At 47.5% G+C, this 26,692-nt stretch overlaps 2 protein-coding genes across 7 annotated transcripts in view; one reads left to right on the forward strand and one right to left on the reverse strand.

Moving 5' to 3' along the window:
* The window catches only part of AGAP3 (ArfGAP with GTPase domain, ankyrin repeat and PH domain 3), a 58,495-nt gene extending 55,701 nt beyond the window's left edge, over positions 1-2,794 (forward strand). For all 6 annotated transcript variants that reach the window (XM_034965268.3, XM_008967950.6, XM_008967952.4 and 3 more), the window contains 5 exons: positions 264-418; positions 524-614; positions 773-995; positions 1,702-1,957; positions 2,098-2,794. In XM_034965268.3, the coding sequence (XP_034821159.1) occupies positions 264-418; positions 524-614; positions 773-995; positions 1,702-1,957; positions 2,098-2,304 (932 nt within the window). In that variant the 3' untranslated portion in view covers positions 2,305-2,794. The remainder of the gene's footprint in view (positions 1-263; positions 419-523; positions 615-772; positions 996-1,701; positions 1,958-2,097) is intronic.
* A 146-nt stretch (positions 2,795-2,940) lies between these two features.
* Positions 2,941-26,004, reverse strand: GBX1 (gastrulation brain homeobox 1). The gene is made up of 2 exons (XM_034965272.3): positions 25,448-26,004; positions 2,941-7,496 (listed from the first exon to the last, which is right to left on the reverse strand). Exons 1-2 carry the CDS (start codon positions 25,983-25,985, stop codon positions 6,943-6,945), a joined length of 1,092 nt encoding a protein of 363 aa, XP_034821163.1. The 5' UTR covers positions 25,986-26,004; the 3' UTR covers positions 2,941-6,942.
* Positions 26,005-26,692: the final 688 nt, after the last annotated feature.

Raw genomic sequence — 26,692 nt, forward strand, 5'->3', positions numbered from 1 at the left:
CCAAGATCTTGCATCCCCCATCTGTTTTCACTTAAGCTCCACAGGTGGTTAGGAATGAGAACTGGGAGCTCACACTAGTCTTGCAGGTTTACTCTGGCCTCCCCCTGCAAGCTGTCCTGGAGCGTGTGGCCTTGCAGCTGGGGAAGGGTCTAGGGGAGGACACTTGCCAGTGGAGCAGGGTAGTGAGTGGAGTTGTGGCGATAGCATGCCCTGGGTGTGCACGCAGGCCAGGAGCCCTGATGGCATAAACACCCCCCCAACAGAGGCAGAGGAGTCGTTTGAATTTGTGGTGGTGTCCCTCACTGGGCAGACGTGGCACTTCGAGGCCTCAACGGCGGAGGAGCGGGAGCTGTGGGTTCAGAGTGTGCAGGCCCAGATCCTTGCCAGCCTGCAAGGCTGCCGCAGTGCCAAGGACAAGGTGGGTACAGAGTGACTGGGCCCACACAGAGCACCTGGCTGGGGTGGGACTGAAAGGGGCCTCATGACTGACCAACCGCCCCTTGTCTCTCCTGCTGTGCGACAGACTCGACTGGGGAACCAGAACGCAGCTCTGGCTGTGCAGGCCGTCCGCACCGTCCGTGGCAACAGCTTTTGTATCGACTGCGATGCACCCAGTGAGTGCAAGGCTGGTGGGGCTGGGAGCTGGGGATGGCCCAGGGAAAGCTTCCCAAGCATCAGGGAGCAGGGAAGAGGGCAGGGAAGCCTTCCCTAGTTGTCCCGCGCTCTGGTGGCCTGCCTGCTGTCGCTATATCATTCTCCTCTCCTTGCCTAGATCCAGACTGGGCCAGCCTGAACCTGGGTGCCCTGATGTGCATTGAGTGCTCAGGCATCCACCGACACCTGGGGGCTCACCTGTCCCGGGTGCGCTCCCTTGACCTCGATGACTGGCCGCCTGAGCTGCTGGCTGTCATGACTGCCATGGGCAATGCCCTCGCCAACAGCGTCTGGGAGGGGGCCTTGGGTGGCTACTCCAAGCCAGGGCCTGATGCCTGCAGGTGAGCAGATGGTGCCCTGGAGCTGGCCAGGAATGGGGGAACCGTTGGGGGCTCCCAGCATGGGGAAGATTGGAGTGGCTGTGATGGTATTAGAAGGGTTAAAACTGTCTGTTGCTCTGCTTGGCAGTTGGCCCCTTGGGGGTGCCCCTTCTGCTCTGGTGCCTGTCACTCAGGCGCCTCACAACAACGGGCCCTTTCTGAGCGTTATCAGCAGGTCAGGGGCCAGCAGGAGGCGCATGCGCAGGGCCCCTATCACGGTGTGGTGCAGAGCGCCCACTCCGGAGCTCTGAGATGGGGAGAATGGGTGAGAGATAGGGGAGTGCGTGGTCCCCCAGTGCAGGCCCCCACCCGCTTTGTTCCAGCACTGCCAATCCAAGAGAGTTCAGACGGCCAGATAAGCTGCAACACGGGCCTGCCTGGAATCTTCCTGCCCTCTCAGCCCCTGCATCCCCACTGTCCCCAGGGGGCCTCCCTTCAGTGTCCCTTCCTTTCAGCTTCTCCCACCCCCCTTTCCATTACCCACTGCCCCTCTGTGTGCCTGGAGTTTCCAAGGCTTCTCTCCTCCCTTTTTGCTCCATCTCATCTTCTCTCACTGTTTCTTCCTTGTTCCCCCGGGTGCTCGCTTCCTTTCCTGCCCACCTTCCTGGCCCCACCCGTTGCTCGGTGACCTTCCTTGGCTCATGCCTTGATGGGCCTGTGGTTGCAGAGAGGAGAAGGAACGCTGGATACGGGCCAAGTATGAACAGAAGCTCTTCCTGGCCCCACTGCCAAGCTCAGATGTGCCACTGGGGCAGCAGCTGCTCCGGGCCGTGGTGGAAGATGACCTGCGGCTGTTGGTGATGCTCCTGGCACATGGCTCCAAAGAGGAGGTGAATGAGACCTATGGGGACGGGGACGGGCGGACAGCTCTACATCTCTCCAGTGCCATGGCCAACGTTGTCTTCACGCAGCTGCTCATCTGGGTGAGTCACGTGCCTCTAGCCTGCCCTGACCTCGCTCTTCTTAGCCTTGTTCTTTGAAAGCAACCTCTTCTTTCCTCCCCTACAACCAATCTCTCTCCTCCCATGTCTTGCCAACTGTCAACATGTGTTTTCTCCTACAGTACGGGGTGGACGTGAGGAGCCGGGACGCCCGGGGCCTGACTCCACTGGCATATGCTCGCCGGGCCGGCAGCCAGGAGTGTGCAGACATCTTGATCCAGCATGGCTGCCCTGGGGAGGGCTGTGGCTTAGCGCCTACCCCCAACAGAGAGCCTGCCAATGGCACCAACCCCTCTGCTGAGCTGCACCGTAGTCCTAGCCTCCTATAAGGCCCAGGAAGAGGGCAGAGGGGCCAGAAGGACTCCATGGCCCGAAGACCCTCCTCCCTGCAGGCACTGTGGGAACAGACACAGAGATGGAGAAGCAGGGACATGCTGAGAGGACGAAGCCAAGGAAATTAGGGAGGAGAGTCAAAGGGATCAAGGAGAGTTGGGGATTTGAGCTGCAGCAGAGAGGGATGAGGGATTTAGCCCTCTGCCCTAAGGTGCCATTGAAAAGGGACAGGACCCTTCGGAGGTGCCTGTGAGGAGAGGGGAGCAGGACCTCTCCCTCCTCCAGATCCCTGCCTCCTAGTGCCAGCCCCTCACACGCCTTCATCCTGAAACAGGAAGAGGACGGCACAAGTTGGGGGTGCTGGATGAAAGAGACGAGGGGTGATCTGTGAGTCCCATGTAAACTTTGTACATTGGAATATTTATGTTTGTGTACATATTTGATGTGTGTGTGTATGATGAGCCAATAAACCAGACTGTGTGCGTGGCCTTGTTTCCCCCTTTTACATCGCTGCCCTCCCAAGCGTGTCCCTCAGCTCTGCTCTCTCCTTATCCCTTTCTTCTCATTGTTTGCCATGTTCTAAGATTTTCTTCCCTCTGTTCGCCTGGGTCCCAGGTGGTCATTCCTCAGCCTCCTATGTGCATTGCTTTCTTTCAGCCTTCCCTTGGCAGAGTGTGGTTGAGTTTTCAGCAGCACAGCACAGGGCCCCTGAAGAGAGGACACAGAGTTCTTTGCTTTCTACTGGGTGCTGCCTCCCCCACCTTTAGGCAGCTTTTTTTTTTTTTTTTTTTTTTGAGACAGAGTCTTGCTCTGTCGCCCAGGCTGGAGTGCAGTGGCGAGATCTCGGCTCAGTGCAACCTCCACCTCCCGAGTTCAAGCGATTCTCCTGCCTCAGCCTCCCAAGTAGCTGGGATTACAGGCGCCCACCACCACGCCCAGCTTATTTTTGTATTTTTAGTAGAGATGGGTTTTTTCCATGTTAGCCAGGCTGGTCTCGAACTCCTGACCTCGGGTGATCCACCCACCTCGGCCTCCCAAAGTGCTGGGATTACAGGCATGAGCCAGCATGCCCAGCCGTCAGGTAGCCTTTCTAGCTGCTCTCTTCATTTGTCATCAGTATTCTATGTAGTAAGCTTGTTGCCACACCCTGTACTGGCCAGAATGCACCCAGAAAGAGGGCATAAGCATTGCCCCTTTCCTACAAGTCTGGGAATGGCCATACAGTAGGATGTACAGGGAGATACTTGAGTCAGTACCCTGGAGAAGAACTGAGGGTGCCGCAGATAAGTGGCAGCACTTCTCTCTAGATAGCTGTATTACAGCATAGACTGACTTGTGCCTGGGCTTTGCTTGTGAGGAAAGGGGAGGAGGTAGGTGGTTGACACAAGAATGGCTGCCTTAACTCCCACCATCTTGCCAAGCCAAGCTGGGGGCAGAATCCAGAGTTCCTGCTTTTCCTTCTGACTGAATCCCTTAGTCCAGAAGGAAGACCTGGGGGAAATGCTTCTCCCTGCTGGTTCTGAAAGGATGAGAACTTGCTAAGTTAGAGTCCTGGCTCTCTGAGGAGTCTCTTGCTGTCCCATTCCTGGACCCACGTTGCTGGTAGCCCTTGTCTTCTCTTTTTTAAAAAAAAAAAAAAAATTCCCACAGGCCAGGTGCGGTGGCTCACACCTGTAATCCCAGCACTTTGGGAGACCGAGGTGGGCAGATCACGAGGTCAGGAGTTTGAGACCAGCCTGGCCAACATGGTGAAACCCTGTCTCTACTAAAAATACAAAAATTAGCCAGGCGTAATGGTGGGCGCCTGTAATCCTAGCTACTCAGGAGGCTGAGGCAGGAGAATTGCTTGAACTCAGGAGACGGAGGTTGCAGTGAGCCGAGATTGCACCACTGCACTCCAGCCTGGGTGACAGAGCAAGACTCCATCTCGGGGGGGAAGAAAAATTCCCACAGACCTGACATAGGCCCTTTCTAAAGCACCATGAGCATATGTTGGGTGTGGTGAGCTGGTGTGTTGTGCAGGTAGGCAAGTAACACTCTTCAGAGAGGAAGCCAGGCTTTATTTTCTCAGCCCACAGCCCCTTTTGCAAGGCTGACACAAACCTTACATGTAGATAGGGCAAAATAGAGACAGGGCCATGGGTATGTGTAGGAATAGGTTCCTGGGCTCCAAATACTAGCAATAGTCACCTCCAGATTCCCTGTGGAAAACAAGCTGCTTCGGCTGGTTGAATACTGCTTTGAACAGGTTAGGAGGCTTCATAGGTAGAGCCAGAAAAACCCCTGCAGGTTGGGGCCTTGGTTTGAGCTGCTTCTCATCTGTGGCCTTCCTGCCCAGGTGTTCTCTTGCCTGCCACCACAGGGGACACATGGCCACAGAAACTCTGCTCCAGCCGTGCCAGAATGACAATGGCTCCTGTGATCCTCACCCTCTGCCTGGCTTATCTCCTAAAAAGATCTAACCGCAGCTGGGTGAGGTGGCTCATGCCTGTAATCCCAGCACTTTGGGAGGCCGAGGCGGGTGGATCACGAAGTCAGAAGATCAAGACCATCCTGGCTAACACGGTGAAACTCCGTCTCTACTAAAAATACCAAAAATACCAAAAAAAAAAAAAAAAAAAAATTAGCCGGGTGTGGTGGCAGGCGCCTGTAGTCCCAGCTACTCGGGAGGCTGAGGCAGAAGAATGGCGTGAGCCCAGGAGGTGGAGCTTGCAGTGAGCCGAGATCACACCACTGCACTCCAGACTGGGCAACAGAGCGAGACTCCGTCTCAAAAAAAAAAAAAAAAAAAAAAGGTTCTAACCCCATAGGTTCCCTGTGAAGGCTGAATCTAAGGAGACTTAGCCTTGATCTACACCAGGCTGGGAATGGGGCTGGTCTGGACTACATATTTTTAGCCTAATTCTCAAGCCCTGCTGAAATTAGCCAAAAAATAGAGAAGATCTGCCCTAGCTCTGTGTGTCCTAGCTGGAGAACTGTGGTACCATTGTTAATGACCAGTCACGGCTCCAGATTGCTTTGTTTGGTTGCCCAAACCAGCTGGGAGAAATGAGCTGCCAAGGAGAGCTGTCTTGGTCTCGCCATAAGAAGTGTCCAGCACGTGTCAGGGTGATGAGACGTTGATAAGTCTTCCATTCCAGGAATCAGGAATAGCCAGAAGCTTTCCCTCTAAGGAAAGTAAGGAGGCCAGGTATTTGAGCTGTACTTCCCTCCCCTTCCTGACATTAATACCTTCATTTTCTGAATTTCTTTGCCTCATTCACAGCCCATTTTTCTTCTCGATGGCTCTGCTCTCTACTGTATCTCCCCTCCCAAATCAACACAGGTCATATTTCTTCCCAGGAAGCCCAGTTACCATGATACCAACTTCCACTGGTTTCTGTGCCCTTTGCCTGCTGTCTGCAGATGGATCTGTGAGCCCTGCTCCCTGTGTTCACTTTGTCCACTAATGCTGTTCCAATCCTCAAGCCTCTGCTATGTCTATCACACAAATTCATTCCTGTCCCATCCACTTAGCCGTGGCCCCCGTCAACCAATCTTATTCTGTAACAGAAGAGGTAGGGGTATCCCAAGCTTCAAAAATGGTGCAAAGGGGAGAAGAAGAGATGATAGTTAATGCTGTAAGAACAGAAAACTGGAAGTGGGTCTTTCCCTCTAGGCCCTTGCATCTGGAATATCAAAGGGTGGCAGAGACAGACTAAGCTGCCGTGTCTTCTGCATAGAAAACAATTTATTCATGAGCTCACGGGTGATATGAGTGCCCCAGTCATTAGTGACCTCCCCCTAAGTTAGATGGCTTGGACATACCCCACCTAAATGCAACAGGAAGTGAAGTGAATCTCTCCCAAAGTTTTCCAGCTCATCCAAGGAAGAGAAAACAGAGCTGGAGAAGCTTGCCTGTTTAATGGGAAGCAGGAAGAGATGGCATGTTAGGAGCCCGAGGTATAGAAACAAGAGCGAGCGGTGAGCAGCCCTAGTGGAAAAGCATGGGGGTAGAGGTAGCTAACGGGGTGGGGGAGATGGGGGAGTGCTGAAGAATTTCTACAGAGGCCAGTGACGGTTGCATTTCATTTCTTTGTAAAGAGAGGCAAGATGGGGCCTACCCCAAAGCAGTAGGACAGACGAACTCTGGCTGAGGGTTGAGGAAACAACTTTCCCAATCCCTCTCAGGGGTGCAGACAGATGTACAGAGACAGATAGCTCCATATATACACATTTACACAAATAAATAAGGAGCTGCGATCTACTTGGCTAGGTATCGCCTGTTCCCTCCACCCATCAGAAGCTGTTCCGGGGCATTTGCCACAGAACCTTCAGGCCTTAGGCATCTTAGAACCCACCCCCTCCCCAGGAGTCCACCTCAGTCCCAACAGCTCCTCAGCAATAGAACCCCAGCCCCTTTAACCTTGAAGCCCCTAGTCCTGAAGGTCTCTGGAACAGGCTCAGGGCCAAGTGCTCACATCTCGGGTTCTGGGAGGAGTCTGGGAAGAGCACACCCAGGGCTAGGTTAATTGCCAACTAGCCCCTCTCAAGGCAGAATCACAGTTGCAGCCCCTCTGGTCCACAGAACCCTGACAGTCTCAGAGCAGGCTCAGGTACAGATCCCTCGCCTTCCTAAGTTCTTGGGTGCCCATTCAGGGCCGGGCCCCCTGCTCCATTTGTTGGTGCTGGCTCCGCACAGCAAACCTGTTGACATGCACAGGTATGGGGACAACAATCTTGGGGTTTCTTACGGGCTCCCCAGAACGGCTGCTCACATTGCCAGCTTTGATGCGCTTCCACTTGGCCCGTCGATTCTGAAACCAGATCTTGACCTGCACCTCACTGAGCTTGAGGGCGTGGGCGATCTGAGAGCGCTCTGTCAAGCTCAGGTATTTCTTGCAATGAAATTCCTTCTCCAATTCCAAAAGCTGCTCGCTGGTAAATGCTGTGCGGCGCCGTCGGCTTTTCCCCCCAGGAGCTGTGACCCCTGCTGTCACCGGTGCCCCCTCCTCAGCTCCAGTCCCCAGGCTTCCCTTTAGCTTCGGTTTAGGTCCCAGAAGAGCCCCTGGGCCCCCTGCAGAACTGTCCAGGAAACCGTCGTCCTCGCTGTCACCGCCTGAGCCCTCTTCCTCCTGTTCGCTGCCTGCTGGGTCTCCTGCTGATGCCTCCAGCTTCTCCTCATCTGAGCTGTACACCTTCCCCTCTGCTGTGAGGAGCAAGAAGCCAATGGATGGGGAGGGAGAAGCAAGAAAAAGAGAGTTTGGAGGAGGCCCATGGAACCATGGCCAGAAATGGGGGGTTGGGAGACAAGAGCAGGAAAAAAGAGAGCCATGGAGAGGAGAAGATGGGGAGGGACAGGAGGCAGAAGGATGGTATGTCCAGGATATGGAATGGGAAGAGGTTTAGGGAAAACAAAGAAATGGGAAGAAAGGTATTAACCAGCACAGATTTCACTACGGAAAAGTGTGGGAGGCAATAAGTGTGTGGACAATGACCCCTCAACTTCCCCACTACCCCCATCTCATTCGCACCCACCACCTCCCCAGCTTTCTCGGAACCTAGAGACCAAGGGCCCAGCATCGCAGTGATATACCACCCCTCCAGAGCCAGGCCTCGCAGCCTCAGGTGCCAGAATGAGGCAGTATGGGACCCGGCTTGGGATCCTTCTGGAGCCACTGGGGGGAGGAGTGAAGCAATGCAGAAGAACTGACCTTGGCAGGACAGACGGGGAGAGAAGGGCTCAGCCTTTGCTCTTCTCCTAGGAGTCCTCATCTGGCCCAGCTGACGAGAGCTGTCTCATGGCCTCTGTTCTGTCTCCTCCTCTCCCTCTTCCCTAGATCTGCAGTCCCTGAACCTCATTTCCATGGCTCCCAGCCATGCAGCACCTTGAGTGTGGCCAGATTTTTTCTCCCAGTTACTTAGGCCTCCTGATCCCCTTTCAATCCTTACCCTTGACCTTAAAATGAAACCATCTCTTTCCCACCTTCCCCTTTCCCCAGCCAAGGATGCCTGAGCAGCACAAACAGCTGTTTTCTGCTCAAGTTCAGAATCCTGAGGCCCCTAAGCTTGATGTCAGCTGGGAGGACTGGAAGGAATATGGGAGGAGGAGGAGGAAGAGGGAAAAGTGCAACAGGGATAAATGAAGAGAAGGAAAGGGTAAAAAAGAAATTTTGATTCAGTAGAATACTGATTATTTGTAATCACAAGCATATAAACATTTTAATCCACACAATTCTAAAACTTAATTCAACCATTGGTTTTAATCTTTGTATCCAATGATGTTTATATCAGAACTGCAAATAATGCATTACACATGTTTTCAGTGAGTTTTACAAACTCCGTTTTCTACTCAAAGGACCAAAAAGCAGTGAAACAAGTCAAAAGACAATCAATAGGCAGGAGAACAAGAGAAAATGGATAATCTGTAAGCCGAATAGTCAGCTCCTTTCCAGAAGTGTCCACTGTGCAAAGGCAGGAGGCCTGCATACCTATATGTAGGAATGCATCTCCCTGTATCGGCCACATATCAGATATGCCTGAGATAAGCAGACTCAGAGGTTGAGAATACAACTCCAAGTAAACTAAATTCAGGGCACGGGGAAAGGCTTTATTAGAGAAAGAGGGTGTGTGTGTTCACAGATAGAACATCTCCTGGCAGTCAGAGCTTCCTGGTGTTCTCCTTCAGCACACCCCGCCCCACCCCATGCCAAGTTCCCTTCCCCCTCGCAGGTGCAGTCTACACCTGGTCTTTTTCCTCAACAGCCACATTGACATTTTCTTTTCCTATCTTTCCTGTCTTTCTTTCTTTTGAGACAGAGTGAGACTCTCACTCTGTCAGCAAGGCTGGAGTATAGTGCACAATCTTGGCCCACTGCAGCCTTGACCTTCCAGGCTCAAGGGATCCTCCACCCTCAGCCTCCCAAGTAGCTGTGACCACAGGCACACACCATGCCTGGTTAATTCTGTTTATTTTTTTGTAGAGACAGGATCTCACTATGTTGCCCAGGCTGGTCTTGAACTTCTGGGTTCATACAGTCCTCTAGCCCTGGCCTCCCAAAGTGCCAGGATTACAGGTGTGAGCCACTGCGCCCAGCTGACATTTTCCTTAGTGGCCAGAACTCTCAACCTTTTTCCACATCACCCATCTACATCCCAATCAACTTCATACCTCGAAGGTGTTTTCATCCCTCTCCTTTTCTTTCTGGAGTGCTTCCTGTTTCTTCTAACCTTCTCAAAGTCCATGCGGCATGCCCCAGTTTGGGCTCCCCCAGTCTTCCCATGCCACTCCTGTACATTGCTTTTCACCAGCCAATGGCTTTTGTTCTTCTTTACTAGTTTGCTCAGGCTTCACTGGCGCCCAGCATCAAGACCCATCTGGGTAAGTACTGTATCCTGTCTGTAGCTAATTCGCCCCTCATAATGTCTCCCATCAGCCTGTTCTTTCCCCTCTATCTCATCCCTAGCCAAATCTATGTTGTTTTCTCTAAGATTCACATCCTTGGTTTCCTCCTTCATTTCATTAAGGTCTCTTCTCCCATTATTTTCCACTTCCACAGAACTCAAACTTAACATGCCCCAAATTGAACTCCAATCAGATCATTCCCCCAAACCAGCTCTTTCTCATCTTTATCCACATCATCCCCATCTCAGTTAATGGCAACTGCATCCTCTGTGAGTTCAAACCTAACCTCGATGCCATCTTTTCACTCCTCTCTCTCACAACCCACATCCAGTCCATCTACAAGCCCTGCTAGTGCTGCTGCCTTTAAAATACCCCCAGAGCCCAATCCTTTCTCCCTATCTCCTGCTTCCAACTAGTCCACATCACAATTATCTCTGACCTGGTTCACTGTCATCTTCTAACTGGTTTCCCAGCTTCTGTCCTCCACACTCCACCTGGCCCATGATTCCTCTTTCTGTCTGGAATACACTACTCTTCACCTAGATCTTTGCACTAGCTTATTCCCTACCTCTTTCAGGTCTTTATCAATGACACCTCCCCTGGTCATCCTTTTAAAATTTAAACCCTCTGATACTCTCTATGTCCTTTCTCCGATTTATTTGTTACTTTGGTCCATTTTACCAATTTTATTCATTTATTTTACTGGCTGTCTCTTCCTAATAGACTATAGCTTCGTGAAGGTAGGTATTCTGAATATTTCTCATTCACTGCAATATCTTCAGTGTCTTGAAAATGACCTGACACTCAATACAGAGTAGACACTCAATAAGCATCTGTTGACTAAATAAAAGAAACGATTTCCAAATGCTCATGCATGTGCTCCCCGTCTTTCTTTCCCTCCCTGTCCTTTCCTTTCCTAAGCCTCTCCGACGATATTCCCCACAACCCCACCCCGCCCAGCTCCAGCGCATAAGACATCTCCCTATGAATGTTATCCTTCCCACTTTTCAGAATGCCCTCAGATCTCACATTAGCTGGAGAGGAATTCATATGCAGTAGGAATCTATAGGATCTTAAAAATCTATAGGATGCTTAAAGAAATTAAGGACAATCCTAATACCATTAGTAAATCCTCTATTTTAATTTTTTAAAACATAGTTTGTAGTAAATAATAACAAAAAGAATAACAAAGGCTTGTACAAACTCAGCCCAATATTACAATATGTTAAACAGTGCTAAAAAGGCAGAAACTAGACTTCGAGGCTTGAAGGATAAAATCAGTTAGTACAACTCCAAGCACCCAGGGGGTGTCCAATAAATCTAAATTGATGATGATTGAGATGAGGCTCCCAGGTTCCCGATCTGGCAGGGCCCTCCTGAGATCGTATCATCCATCCCTCTGTCTTCAGACAGATCCATAAAATGAAGCCCACATGAGCCGGCCACCCTCAGTGCTGCTTTTAAAGCCATACAAGGAGCACAGGTTCACAACCTCTCTTGGTTACTTGATCCCAGTGGGATGCTGAGCGGCAGGGGCAAGAGTTTCTCTCTGAGCCTTTATAATCATGACATTGAAGACTCTGATAAGCAACTCTTGAAATGAAATGGGGTGGGACAATAGAAGAAAGCAACGAGAGGAGAAAATACAGCCACATGCCTCAGAGGAGAGTCTGGGACAATGAGGAAGACCGACAAGGAGTGGGAGAGAGAAGGAAAGGCCAAGGCAGGTGGAAAGAAGACTGGGGAAGGAAAGAAGTGGGGTAGAGAAATAGCAGAAAAATTAAATGATGAGTCAGATAAAATAAAAGGGCTGAAAAGTCTAGAGAAGGGAGAGAGAAAATATGGGGAAAATCAGGGGAAAGAAAGCAAAAGGTACTTTTTAAGAAATGCCTCATCTACCTTTCCCCCTAGAATACTGATACATTTGAAGCAAAGCAAAACATTTCGGCCCTGCCATTTGCTCTCTGCTGCCCCAAGAGAAGGAGCACTGTAGACTGCAGTAGCCAAAGACACAGGCAGAGAAAGAGAATGAGCAAAACAGTAGTGCGATCCTTTACAATGTGGAAATTTCAAAACGGCTATTTTCTCAGGAATTAGCTAAGAAATAAAAATATTTCCTTTTATCCAATTTATAATGAATATTAATAGTAAAAAATAAAAATTGCACATAAAAATTTGCTATTGACTAAAAATTGAAAGAAGCAAATCTTTTTTTTTTTTTTCCTGAGACAGGTGCTCGCTCTGTCACCCAGACTGGAATGCAGTAGAGTAATCATAGCTCACCACAGCCTTGAACTCCTGGTCTCAAGTGATCCTCCTGCCTCAGCCTCCCAAGTAGCTGGGCCATAGGCGCACACCACCATGGCTGGCTAACTTTTTTATTTTTATTTTTTTTACTTTTTTGCAGAGTTGGGGTCCTACTATGTTGCCCAGGCTGGTCTCAAACTTCTGGACTCAAGCAAACCTCCCACCTCGGCTTCCCAAGGTGCTGGGGTTACAAGTGTGAGCCACCATGGCTGGCAAGAAGCAAATCTTGTTGATAAAATTTCTATTTGCAAAATTTGATTTAGAATAACTGGACTTGGTAGATACAATGTTCATAAAAGTAAATTTCTGGCTGGGCATGGTGGTTCATGCCTATAATCCCAGCACTTTGGGAGACTGAGGTGGGTGGATCACCTGAGGTCAGGAGTTCACCACCAGCCTGGCCAACATGGTGAAACCCTGTCTCTACTAAAAATACAAAAATTAGCCAGGGGTGTTGGCGTGCGCCTGTGATTCCAGCTACTTTTGAGGCTGAGGCAGGATTGCAGTGAGCAGAGAGCGCGCCACTGCACTCCAGCCTGGGCGACAGAGTCTCTGTCTCGAAAAAAAAAAGTAAATTTCCAATTGCAGACAGTATAATTGGTTGGTATGAACAAAAAACGATAAATAAATAAGAATTAAAAATGTTACATGGAAAATTGCAAGTTTTTGGTTTGCATGAAAAAAATTTCCTATGGAAAATAATGAAATAATGATTCTGATGAGAATACTTCAGCAAAATGAAAATTTTAAAATTGTAAACTATTTTGTTGTGCTAGGTAGGTAGGCCAAACAGACAGAAAGGTTCTGTCCTTTATGTATGAGGATGATATTATTGGTAATAAGAAGACTATATTGAGTTTCCAGCTTGTTCCCTATGGTTGAGTCTAATCTGTGAAAAACAGTTTGGCCTCTGGTCAGGGGAAGTGATGGTAGGACAGACTGGTCATTAGGAAACAGAGTTCATGTGAATTCTCCTGGTGGATGCTATTATCCTAAAAACTAGAAATCACAAGGTTTGAACCTTGATTACTTGTAGAGTTCATGTCAAGGGCATTAATCTCATTCCAGAGAACAGCACTCATGCTCCAGGAGACGTGCTTGCATGGGGCCTTCCTTCCAAGAGGAAGGGGAGCAGCTCCAGAGTCAGAAAGAAGGCCATCTTGGTAATGGGTCAGTTCGGGCTAGGGAAGAAATCAAGGGCCATAGAATCCATAGTAGGTGTTCTCCAGCAGAAAGAACACAATGCCCTAGACTCACTCCATCTAGGCAGGGAGGCCTGCGCTAGAGGCACCGAGGAGTAGGAGGAAAAGCCAGAGGGAGTGGAGGACAACTTTATGCTCCCAACTACAGGAATTCATCTAGCCCCTGTGCTGTCCCTCATTCACCCCATTACTGCAGCTCCTGCTGTTATCACCGTAGGAAATCAATTATCTTTAGTATTCATAGAAGAGAAGCCCCTCAGTTCTGACTTATCTTCTCTCTACTTCAAAAACAACTATCCTAACACTTGCCCCAACCACTCTTAGGAAAGGTTAGGTTCTCTCCTGGTCCGCCCATCTTAGGACAATGAATCTCTTCCTGATTTTCACAGGCCAACTACTCATCTCCCTGAATCCAGTTCCAGTTTGGGTGGGGTCAAAAGGTGGGAAGAAACACAGGTCATTCCTCAAAAAAGAGACATATTTACCATCACTCCCACTTCTAAATCCTCATTTCATCATGCCCAATACAGAATTATTTCTCTGTTCTTTTCAAAAACAGTAGTTTCTCCGATTGTTTAAAACAGCCAGCTCACTCTCAGTTTATTTTTCACTCACTCTCATGAATTTCATGCTTCCATTATGCTCCTACTCCTGCCTATAATTTTAGGTATAATTGGAAACATTCATTTTCATTTTCTCTCTCTCTCTCTCTCTGCACTCTTCCCATGACTCTTTAGCATTCTTTACTCCAAGTCAAAAAAATTTTCTTTACATCACCGTCATCCAGAACCCCTCCCAGCTTCATGACAAGTTCAGGGCAATTTCCCACCATTTTAAGCTCAGACCTCCTTTCAGGGCATACTAACATTGCCATTTCCAAGAGCACTCTTGTATGATCTTTAACTTTTCAAAACATTTTCCACATTTACTATCTTATCTTCAAGCAGTTGACTGACGTAGAGCAGATCTATTATTAGTAGTAATAGGAGAGGTAGTAACCTTATTTTCTGGTGAAAAAATGGAGTTTCAGACAGATTAAATGATTTCCTAAGTCACGCAGAGAGGGACAGAGTGTCAGGCCTAGAATCAGAGAGGGACAGGGTGTCAAGTCTCCTAAAGCTGCAGTTAATGCTGTTTTCATTCTTTCCAGTAAACTATTTTCTCCCCCTCTCCCACGTGTAAAAGCTCTCTCCCCAGATGTCTCATTAGATAAATAACCTTCTTATCAAATCCAAGTTTAGATCTCACCCCTTTTAGTCAGACTCAGTGGCTCACACCTGTAATGCTAGCACTTTGGGAAGCCAAGGCGGGCAGATCACTTGAGGCCAGGAGTTGGAGACCAGCCTGGCCAACATGGTGAAACCCTGTCTCTACTAAAAATACAAAAAAATTAGCTGGGCACATTGGCTCACACCTGTAATCCCAACTACTCAGGAGGCTGAGGTGGGAGAGTCACTTGAACTTGAGAGCGGAGGTTGCAGTAAGCTGAGATCACACCACTGCACTCCAGTCTGGGCGACAGAGTGAGACCCTGTCTCAAAAAAACAAAACAAAACAAAACAAAAACAAAAAAAAAGAGAGAGAGAGAGAAAGAAAAAGATCTCATCCCTTTCACTTACTACCACAGAGTCCTAGCCTAATCATTAATATCTTCCCTTAACATTCTCAGAGAAGATTCTTAAAATTGTCATCAGAGAGGTTTCACTCACCAAACTTCACCTGTCCTTTAACAAGCTACTTTTCCTGTCATTCCTGAGAAAAAATTCCCACCAAATCTTTCTCCTGTTCTTTTGTCCTTATTGGTTTGTATGATGTAATCTTACCAGTCAGTGCTTCTTTTATTTAAAAATGCATTTTTGGCTGGGCACGGTGGCTCATGCCTGTAATCCTAGCACTTTGGGAGGCTGAGGCAGGCGGATCACTTGAGGTCAGGAGTTCGAGACCAGCCTTGCCAACATGGTAAAACCCTGTTTCTACTAAAACTACAAAAATTAGCCAGGCATGGCGGTGCGCGCCTGTAATTCCAGCTACTCAGGAGGCTGAGGCAGGAGAATCGCTTGAACCCAGGAGTCAGAGGTTGCAGTGAGCAGAGATCGCACGACTGTACTCCAGCCCGGGCAACAGAGTGAGACTCTGTCTCAAAAAAAAAAAAAAAAAAAAAAAAAAGTGTATTTTCTAACTTTGAAAATAATAACGTCTGTAATCCCAGCACTTTGGGAGGCTGAGGCGGGCAGATCAGGAGGTCAGGAATTTAAGACCAGCCTGCAACATAGTGAAACCCTGTCTCTACTAAAAATACAAAAATTAGCTGGGCATGGTGGCACATGCCTGTAGTCCCAGCTACTCGGGAGGCTGAGGCAGGAGAATTGCTTGAACCCGGGAGGCGGAGGTTGCAGGGAGCCAAGATCGCGCCACTGCACTCCACCAGCCCGGGCAACAGAGTGAGACTCTGTCTCAAAAACAAACAAACAAACAAAAACACTCAATGTTCTCTAGCTTCTAGTTTACAACTTTCTCCCTCATTCCTCATAGAGCTCTTTCTCGTATAGGTATCAGAGCAAACAGAAAGCCTCACTGAGGGATGGAAATTTTTGTACTATCTTCATCTCTCTCTGCCTTCCTCATTACAGAACTCTCTTCAGACCTTCACTGCCAGGATCTCTTTATCACTATTTAGCTAGCCAGTGGGGAAACAAAGGATTTCCTTTCAGTATTTCTTCCTAATACTGAAAGGGAGCTGAAGGCCCATTCTTTTCCTTCTTTCTGGTTGAGGTAGACATCCGTTTTGGGTTGTTTTTGTCTGCCCAGCATACCTTCCCCCTTTTGCTCAGTAGCAGTACCCGCTTCCTTTAGGTACTGCTTCCCCGCTACACTACCCACTACTTGGTGGGACTGTCAACAGCATTTCTCTACCTTCCTGATTAAAGGTGGGCATGTGACTTGGTTCTGACCAATTGTAATATGCTATCTCCCTGGAGTCATGATTCAAGCTAGTGAATCAGTCATCCCAGGGTTTTATTTACACTAGAATCCACTCAGGTCCTAACCTGGGATTATAAAAATTTAGAACTGCATGTGCTTGTGCCTTCTCTTACCTCTAGCTAAATGAAGAAAGCTGTCTTAAGGAGAGAATGAGGTGAAGACAGAGAGAGGAGCCAGGTTGGGAGCAAAAAAGAAAGACCTCACAACACTACTTACATTTCTGAATCCACTCAGGTATTTTGCAGTTACAAGAAGCAATAAATCCCCGTTTTAGCTGAGAGCTGAGCCACTATCACTACCAACCCGAAGAGTTCTGACTAAATACAATGCTGTAACCAGAAGAGACAATGGTCACACGACTCCAGGGAAAGTAAACCTCTCCACCTCACTCCCACAACTCTCCCATCCACGCTAATGTTTCCATATTACCTAAAATTATTCATAGTAATACCACATAAGATTCCACCAGTTTGAAATTCATCTGGACTTTAAAAAATCTCAACCCACCTGAGTGTGAATTAGTAATACCACATAAAATTATTCATAGTAATACCACATAAGATTCCACCAGTTTGAAATTCATCTGGACTTTAAAAAATCTCAACCCACCTGAGTGTGAATTAGTTTAATCCACTGGCTTTGATTTTAACATCAAATTGAAATGAAACATATGAGGGAATAGAAATTTTTCGATAAAGAAACAAGAAGAGTTTTTTTGTTTTTGTTTTTGTTTGTTTGTTTTTGTTTTTGTTTTTGTTTTAATGGAGAGAAAGGGAGAACAGGCCCTAGTAAGGCACAGTAAAGGGGTTTTCAGCAGGCTTGGGATTTACAGAGGACACCAAAATGTGAGACAGGGAAACCGAAAAGAGGGAGAAAGAGCCAAAGACACATGTGAAATCTACCCCTAATTAGATTCAGTACAATGTTCTTTCCTGGCAGTCCCCGAATAATCAGTTCTCAGAACACAGAACTACTCTATCATCACTCCCAGAAATATTTGTCCTTTTCAATACATAGAGTGTCACCTATCCTACACCATTCCTAGTAACAAGATCTTTCCCACCTTAATTCCCAGGAAAGCGCCTCACATATTTCCAAGGCAAGGACAATAAGGATAAATTATTGAGCACCTATTACTTTCAGGATGCTGCACAAATATCTGTGCATTTAATCCTTAACCCTGTGAGGTAAATATTACTGTCCTTATTTTGCTGGTGAGGAAACAGACTGTACAGGTGAGTACTTCCTATAGATCACAAAGAAAGTGCGCCACCAACATCTGTACCCAGCTTTCCTGACCAAAGCCCATGCTTGCTCCTTTGCACTACACCTCATCTCTTTGTTAACATTTAATGTAAAAAAAGTGTCTGAATTTTTTTTTTTTTTTTTTGAGACAGGGTCTCACTCCGTTACCCAGGCTGGAGTGTAGTGGCATGATCTTGGCTCAGTGCAGCCTCCACCTCCCAGGCTCAAGGGATCCTCTTACCTCAGCCTCCAGTGTAGCTGGGACCACAGGTGTGCACCACCACTGCTAGCTAATTTTCTGTATTTTTTGTAGAGACGGGATTTTGCCATGTTGCCCAGGCTGGTCTCGAACTCCTAGCCTCAGCCTCCCAAAGTGCTGGGATTACAGCCATGAGCCACTGCACCCAGGCAGAGACTGAATTTTTGTTGTTGTTTTTTGAGACAAGGTCTTGCTCTGTTGCGCAGGCTGGAGTGCAGTAGTGCAATCAAATCTCACTGCAGCCTCAAGCCTCAACCTCTCAGGCTCCAGCAATCCTCCTACCTCAGCCTTCTGAGTAGCTGGGACTAGAGATACACACCACCATACCTGGCAAATTTCTTTTGGTAGAGACAAGGTCTCACTATGTTATACCAGGCTGATCTCAAACTCATGGACTCAAGTGATCCACCTCGGCCTCCGAAAGAGCTGAGATTACAGGTATGAGCCACCATACTAGGATGAGACTGAATTCTAATGTCAGCCTATCATAAATATTGTTCCAGATACAGAAACAATATAGAAGGCCAGGAACCAATTTTACAACACAACTTCTCTTCTTTTCCACTGCTTCCTTCCTCACCAGTTAAAGTTGGTCCCAACTGATCCCCAATCTATTTGGCCTATACAAAATCTACCATCTTTATCAAATGTTTCTCTCTCTCATTTAATGTGACAGCTATACACAGTCATAGCTTGGGTATGCCCTCCCTAATCCCAGAAGACAAGCCTTTTCCACCGTAAAGACCAGCCCTGATCTCACCTCAAGATGCATGCATCTTACCTTGCTACCTCCTCCTCCTCCTCCATGACTACAACACCACTGAAAAGTATAGTTTCCCCAGGCCCTTTGCTCAGGATGCCTTTCTTTTTTAAAAGAAATAATTCATTAATAAAGATATCCTTATAGATAAAAACAGAATTGTAGAGCTGGAAGGAATCTTAGAGATCACCTAATTCAAGCCCCTAATTTTACTGATGAGGAAGCTAAGACACTTCCTTTGCTTAGGCTAATCAGTTTATGTACTTGTAGTGTCCACACATAATTCATAGAATAGTTATTAATTGCAGCACAAAGCACTTCTTGCCTTTACACTCAGGGTAATTACATCTCCTTCCCTCAATGGAGACACCTCTGCATTACTTCTCTTCCCACTGTTCCCACTACAGAGTTCTGTTTTCTCCATTACTTCTATTATATCATCTTCTCCATAATTCAGTCAAGACATCTGCCTCCCATTATCCCCAGTCAGAAGTATTTTCCTGTTCCTCCCAGTCCTCATATTTTGAACAGTGCCTTTTGCTTATAACCCTCATCTGAGTTCCTATAGCCCCTCTACTTCTAATACAGATTCTTTTCATCACATAAGGATCATTGCTTTCCCCTCTATAATGGCCAGTGAAGACACTGCTTGCAGCACCTGTCTCTTTCTACTACACCTGAATTCAACTTGTGTAGGCCACTCCTCTATTGCACCAAATGCAAGCATCTCTTCTCCCTATCACCCTTTCTCTCAATTAGTCCTAGCACATTAGCATTTCATCCACAGTACTCTAAGCTGATAACTTTCTCCCAACAAGCTCAGACTTCCAAAAAAAATTTCCCGCCTCTTTTTTACTACACTCCTAATCCAGGCCTTTTGTCAGCTATGAGCACTACCCTTGCATAGAGAGCTCTGTCCTTTTCACTGGTTCAGACACAAAGTTTCTTTCCTACCCCAGCACAGGGCATTTCCCCATTCCCTCCTTCTTCCCACCAAATTCTTTCCTTCTCATCATTCCTGTTTAAATCTCTCTCTCTTTTATACATCTACTCAATTACTTCTCTTCTTTCTATTTCCTAATTCCAAATCAGTTTCTTTTCCCATTACTTTTCTTTTCCTATTACTTCCCAGGCAGAATTCTTGCTTCCTATTGTAACATTTCTCTCAATGCAAAGCACTTTGCTCACAATGCATGTTCTTCCTTCTTTCCAATTAAAATATTTCCCCCATTATTCCAAATATTACCTCTCTGCATTATTCCCAGTATAGTCTACTCATGCCTGCCACTCCAAGTATAAGAATCCTCCTCCTAATCATCTATATCTCCATATTTACATGTGCCACCTTAGAGACTCTTTCTCTCTGCCAACCCCTGAAGGGTTACTTTCACTATGGCACAGGGCATCTTAGCCTCTGATTCTAATCCTCCTAATAAAATTTTCCTGTTGTCACTCCTGAGGTCTATCTCTGATCCAGGGGGTTCTTCACCCTTTTGTGCCCTTAAGTCCTTTGTCAGTCTGGTAAAGCCTATGAACACTTTCTAGAATAATGCTTTTAGACATACAACATAAAATACATAGTATTACATTTGAAGTCAAGTATATTAAAATATAGTTTAAAACAGAACTTGTGATATAATCATGTTTCTTTATTCATTAAACAAGGTCCCTCCAAAGACTGTAAATGTATATCAAACTATCTGTGATTTCTTTCACTGACAAAAACATCATGCACGCTGAAACAACTATGATTTTTGGCCTATATTCATAGTTGAAGTGATAAAAAATAAAGGTATAAATTTTCTCCCACCCATAGCTAACAGATCCCCTGATGAAAGGTCTGTGGAGTCCAGGTTGAGAGCTCTACTTTAAACACTGAGGCCTAGAGAATTGAAAGGAACATTAAAAATCATCTGAACCAAAACTTTTGGCCCAGCTGAGGAAACCAAAGCCTAGAGAAGTCATGTGACTTTGAATCTCCCACTGTGTCTCAAATATACTAAGTCTGTAATAGACAGACAATAAATGTTCCCTGAATTGAACTAAGTGACTTGTCAAAATTATACAACTAATGAGTGACAAAGGTGAGAATTGAATCCACGTGTCACAACTCCGAAACAAATGTTCCATCAATCACATTAAGTTAATGCAGTATTTGCCTTTCTATAAATGTCAAAGCAGCAATCACTCTGACTGTATGCTCAAAAGTTCTAGGAAAACATACTCTGGATCTCCATCACTTCCCCCAAAAATCTCCCTCTTGTTTCTAACAACATAATTCTCTAATTCCACGTCATATTATCATTTTCTGTTTTCCTCTCATAAGTAAATATCATATCTTGACAATCATAATGGATACCTATTCAGAAATTAATTAATGGTCATCCAAATGTTCCCTAGCTACATTCAGGTGCTTAGCTTACAGTAATCAGCACTTGAATACGAGGCTCCTAGGAAGTCTCCCTGGTCTCCTTGCATGATTTCAATTATTATTGCCAATCTGTATTCAGAAATTAGCAAATCTTTTTATGCTTAGTTTAAAAAAACAATGTTTACTACAACAGCATGTCTCAAGTTTGTCCCATCATATTCCCATATCTTCTATATAACCTTAAACTACAAATGTTTTCTTCACTATGCCCAATACTGGTATTAGTTTTCACGTCAATCTCTCACTACATTTTTGTCATCCATCTAACAAATATATATGGAGTAGCTACCATTCCTCACTTCCTAAGCTTTTGCATTCAGGCAATCCAATCTTCTTTTTCCCCTGAGTGAATAATTGCTCTAGACACCTCCAACTCAAAGTTTTCTTCTGCCTTTTTTTTTTTTTTTTTTTTTTTGAGATGGAGTTTTGCTCGTTGCCCCCCAGGCTGGAGTGCAATGGCGCAATCTCGGCTCACTGCAACATCTGCCTCCTGGGTTCAAGTGATTCTCCTGCCTCAGCCTCCTGAGTAGCTGGGACCACAGGCATGCGGCACTAAGCCCGGCTAATTTTGTATTTTTAGTAGAGATGGGGTTTCTCCATGTTGGTCAGGCTAGTCTGAAACTCCCAATCTCAGGTGATCTGCCCATCTCGGCCTCCCAAAGTGTTGGGATTACAGGCGTGAGCCACCGCGCTCAGCTTTCTGCATTTCTCCACATTCACGGCTCTTTTCATCATTTGCCCAGCACATAGCATCCTTTTCACCCATTGTTGCTCTGATGCATATCTGCACCACATCTTGCACACAGCAAGTTAGCTTTGATTACTCTCAGCCAGAGCTCACACAAACCGTCAGACACATGAGATAATCTCTGCCCATCCCACCTAAGACAGAATTCTGTTCTCTCCTGTCATTTAGTGCTTCCTGCTCTCTTCTCTCCATTATTCCTAATACACTGAGGACCCATTATCCAATTCAAAGCTCCTTTTCCTCCATCACTTTCACATAATTCTGTTCTTAAAACTCTCTAGATCCGTCATGTTGAATACGGTCACCACTGTTCACCTGTGGCTACTGACCAACTGAAACATGGCTAGTCCAAATGGAGATGTGCTGGAAGTGTAAAATAACACTGGAGTTTGAAGACTTAATATGAAAAGAAGATATAAAATTATATCATTAAAATGTTAATATTGATTAATGTTGAAATAATATTTTGGACATCTTGAGTTAAATAAAATTAAAATTAATTTTACCTATTTTTATCTTTTTAATATGGCTAATAAAAAATTTTTAATGACATATATGGCTTGCATATATCTCTACTAGCCAGCACTGCTTTGGGCTCTTCTATTGAGTCACACTTTAATCTTTCCTAACAGTTCGGAATTCTCTCCTCTTTATTACTCTTACTAAAAGACATTCTCTCAATTTTTCCCACTGCTTCCCACATTCCAAACTTGTGATTCTTTTCAATCTACCATTTTCAATAACTTTCTACCCAATTACTTCTATATATCATATTTCTTTTCATCTGCTAATATAGCTTCTACTCCTGCAATCAAATCACAACAAAGTTCCTTTTATCCTTCCTCAGTTCTAGTAGAGAATGGTACCTGTCTTAACTCTCAACAAATTTAAAAAAATAGTCCCTGTAATTCCCAAAGAAAATCACTAATCATTCTCCAAATTGGCCTATCTACACTATGATTTTATTTAAACGGGTTAGCAGTTGTAAAACACTAAACAAATGTAAATTAATAATAATTTCAGACCCATGTCACTCATTCACACAAGGAAAACAATTTCTCCTCTGTCATTTTAAAGATTGCATTATTTCTCCAAATTCTTCTAATATTGAGGTTTCAATCCCATTATTCACAGCAGAGAGCTCTGTCATTTCACTCCAAATACTTTAATACAATTCCCAAAACAGAGTATTTATTTTCCAACCAGTTTTAGCCTGGGTCATGTGTCATCAGTCCCCAAATTGATTTTATGTCTCTCATTTCTGGAATTGCATTTTCTTTTCTCAATGATTTCTGGAAAAACTCAAGATTGGGAAGGTGGATATGAATGGCTTGCCCAGGAAGAGTTGGAAGCGTGTTTACTGAGAGTGACAGAAGCAGCCGTCACAGATAGGAGCTCTCATTCCTCATGCTCTTTGAATGTTTCTTCTGAAGTCTCTCCTCCTTACTACTGTGTCCCAGCCTCCCCACTATAAACCCTTTACATGTATCTCCTCCCAGCATGAGTGATTACCTTTATTCCAGCACTTTTTCAAAATTCTTCCTCTGTAAGTTCTCCTTTCCATTATTCTTGGCAAAAAAAATTCCTTGCCTTTACTCCAAGAACAACACAAATTTCCCTCTTTTTTTTTTTTTTTTTGCTTTCAACATTTTCCTCGGATGATGAAGCTCTGTCATTTTATATAAATTCCAGTTTCCCCTCACTCTCAGTATTCAAAACTCTTTAAAGAAAATTACTCCTAGTGTTGAAACTTTTCCTTATTCCCCTAGTATTTTTATTTAGTTCCCCCCAAATCCTCTCATGACAGAACTCTTACACACACACACACAAACACACACACACACACACACTCACTCACACTTGTGGTCCAGTAATACAGTTCACTTTTCATTTAGTCCAGTCCAGAGTCCCTTTTCCAGCAGAGAACCCTCTCCTTCTTCATGTTCTCTTTGTATATTCCAGTATACAACTCATCCCCTGGTCCTTTCCTCTATTCTTGTTTCATCAATATTTCTCTTCTGTTTTTTCTCTGCTTATTCCTCTCTTTCTCAATGTCTGTTTTTATAGCCAATATACTATATGATCCAGAAAAGAGCTCCCATTATACATATAGGTCAAAATAAGAACTGAGCAGACCTGAAAGGGTGGGACAAATTGCTTGTTGTCCCACAGTTTGGGCATATGCCCCTAAGTCCCCGCTACCAAGGGATCCCCCCTCCATCCTCTCTCTTCAGCTCATCTCTTTCTATCTGTGTCTGGTTACACCTTCAGGTCCTACCTCCTCCAAAGTCATCTCTTTGATGGCCTGTCTTACTCTTTTTTCTGCCTTAGGACCATCCTATTCTGACAATCATACTAATCTTTTTTTCTTAAGATCATCCTGCTGGCTTCCAGGCTCCCGCCCTGGGCCCTTTTATCTTGTGGACATTTTCTCCCACCTTCCAGTTGCTGCTCTATCTGTTCCTTATGATCCCCCTTAGAAGATGCTATTCTGACTTCAGTTACTGGGTCTTCCTGATCCAACCAGGTACAAAAAAGAAAACAACAGCTGAATCCCCAAAAGCAAAATGCCAGGGCGAAAGGAGAAAAGAATAGGAAGACAGGCCCCATGGCAGCCTTTGGGGTCTGAAAGAGTGATTAACCCTTTGGACAATGTCAGAAAGGGCCCCATAACTGATAACCAAGAATTATCCCTGCTGGCAAAGGACAAAAGCACTCTTGCATTCCCTTCTTGTCTCTGTTCAAGTCAGCTCCCAGGCCTACTGGGGTCATTTCCACCTCTAAGCTGGATGCAATGAATGGTTGAGCAGAAGCGGTTCCATCCTGATACTAAAGATGTTGAAGCATCAGAGTCCCCACACTTGCAAGTGGTGCCTATTTTTCTTAAATAGGGCCCAGCAAATTGTATAAGCTTTGGAACTCAGAACACCTGAATCTGCCTAGCCAGAAGAAAGCTTTTCTGGCTTCTAGGAGTTAAGGACCAATAGAGAGGTCAGGAGGGCTCTAATTGAATGGACTCTAAACAAGGTTCAGTTTAATACGCCCTGCCTCTATGGAGAGGGCACCATTCATGGAGGGTCCAGGGCCCTTGAATTATCTGTCAGCTGAATCTTAGCTGGGTTCTGCACCCTAGATCTTTGGGCCACACCCAACTCAGCCCAGCCTTTAGCCTCTCTCTTGGTCTCCTAGTCAGCACTTGTCCAGCGTGTGCTAGGCCTCCTGTAGCTAATGTTCTCTTTGGCCCCCTACTCAGTTCTTCAAGGCTTAGCTCTGAATCTGCCAATTCAGAAGTCACGGCTTTGAGACGCACCCCGCCCCCCCCACACTCTTTTTGCCCCTGCATCCACAGAGCCTATTCCTATCCTTTGAGCCTTTAGGGTCAGTATGATCTCCTTAGAAGCCAGAACGTGCCCTCCATTGCTGAACTGACAGCTGCTTCAACATACCCCCATCTTGGTGCCCCCGGAAATCTCATCCTTGTAGCTTGTCTACCCCTGACAGAGGAGGAAAAAAATGAAGGAATTCTGAAAAGGAGACAGGGCCAAGGCTTGATGGCTAGGATGCCGAGGGAAAGGCACTAATGTGAAGGGAGCACTGCAAAGTCTTCGGTTAGCCTTCAGGGCTATGGGGACAGAGCAGGGCGGGGGTTCTGGAATCTAAAGAGGCTGTATTTGGAACTGAATTGGAGTCAGAACCTGCGCGCGATCTAAAGGTCTGGGACTTCAAGGCTCCAGGCAGGTGCCGAGGTTCCGAGCAGGTTCCTGTCTGGAATTTCCAGGTGAACCGGCCTCCCGCCAGCCCTGGTCGGCCCTAGCACTTACCGGGCAGACTTGGAAAAGTCTCTGAGAAGTGCGGAGGCGGAGGTGGTGGGGGCTCTGCCACTTTCTCCCGGGCCGGCAGCAGCTCATCAGCTTCCAGCCCACCCTCTGGGCGTCGGTCGCCTGGCTCGGGGTTGTTTCGGGCGGCAGTGGCGGCGGCGGCGGCAGCGGCGGCGGCGAGCTCCTGGGGCCCGTAGAAAGCGTCGGGCGGCTCCGCGAAGCTGGGCAGCGCGGTGGTCAGCGCCACCATCGAGGGCACAGCCTGACCCAGCCCCGCGCAGAAGGTGTTGGTAAGGCGGCCGGCGAAAGAGGCTAGCGGGGCGAGGGGCGGGAGGCCAGCGGGCAGCGGCGCAGGGGCCAGCGCCTGCGGCAGCACGAGCGGCCGGTAGGGCATGAACATGGGGTAGCCGGTGTACAGCAAGTGGCCGGAGCGCGGCGGCGGCGGCCCGATTAGGGAGTCGATGGAGAAGGCAGTGCCCGGGCCCCCGCCGCCGCCCCCGCCGTTGCCCCCAGGGGCGCTACCGCCTCCGGCCCGCTGCATCTTGCTCGGAGCTGCGGCCGCCCCGGGGCGCTCCTCTCTGGGCGCCTCCGTGCGCCCCGCGGCTCGGGCGCCCCGCGCGGACACGCAGGGCTCGCTCCCTGGCTCCCGGGCCGAGGTGGCGGCGGGGCGCGGGCTCGGCGCAGTGTGGCTCCGGCGCCGCGCTCCCTCTCTCTCATAAGGAGGGAGGGGGCGGGCGAGCGGGCGGGCTGGGGGTGTCGCCCTCCGGACTCATCCATCTTCCTCAAATTACGCTTCACTTCCTCCCTCCGCCCGCCGCCGCCGCGCCCGGCTCCCGCTCCCTCCGCAGAGCCCGTTCCCAGCGGCCCGGCCGGCCGGCCCGGGACCCCCACCCGCCCCCCGCGGCCCAACCAACTATTATTAATGGAGATTGATGAGGCCGGACACGCCGCTTTGTGAAAGTTTGCGGCCGACGAGAAGGCGGCGGCAGCTGCTGGGCCGGTCCCCTTCCCTCCACCCAGTCCACCCCCCCAACTCAGCCCACCTGGCCCGGGCTCCGCCCGGCTAGGAGGGCAAGCGGGAGGTGGCCCAGGCTCCGATGGGGCGGCGGGGCCGAGCGTGGATGGGACACCGGGCGGCAGGCGGAGAGGGCGCACCAGCAGGGACAGGCAGCGGGGCCGGACCTCAGCACCCCTCTGCTCCGGGCCGCCGCCCTCCTTCGGGCCCCAAGTCATTCCCCGGCGTGCCTC

The sequence above is a fragment of the Pan paniscus genome, chromosome 6 (assembly GCF_029289425.2).
Source record: "Pan paniscus chromosome 6, NHGRI_mPanPan1-v2.0_pri, whole genome shotgun sequence".
Classification (NCBI taxonomy): domain Eukaryota; kingdom Metazoa; phylum Chordata; class Mammalia; order Primates; family Hominidae; genus Pan; species Pan paniscus.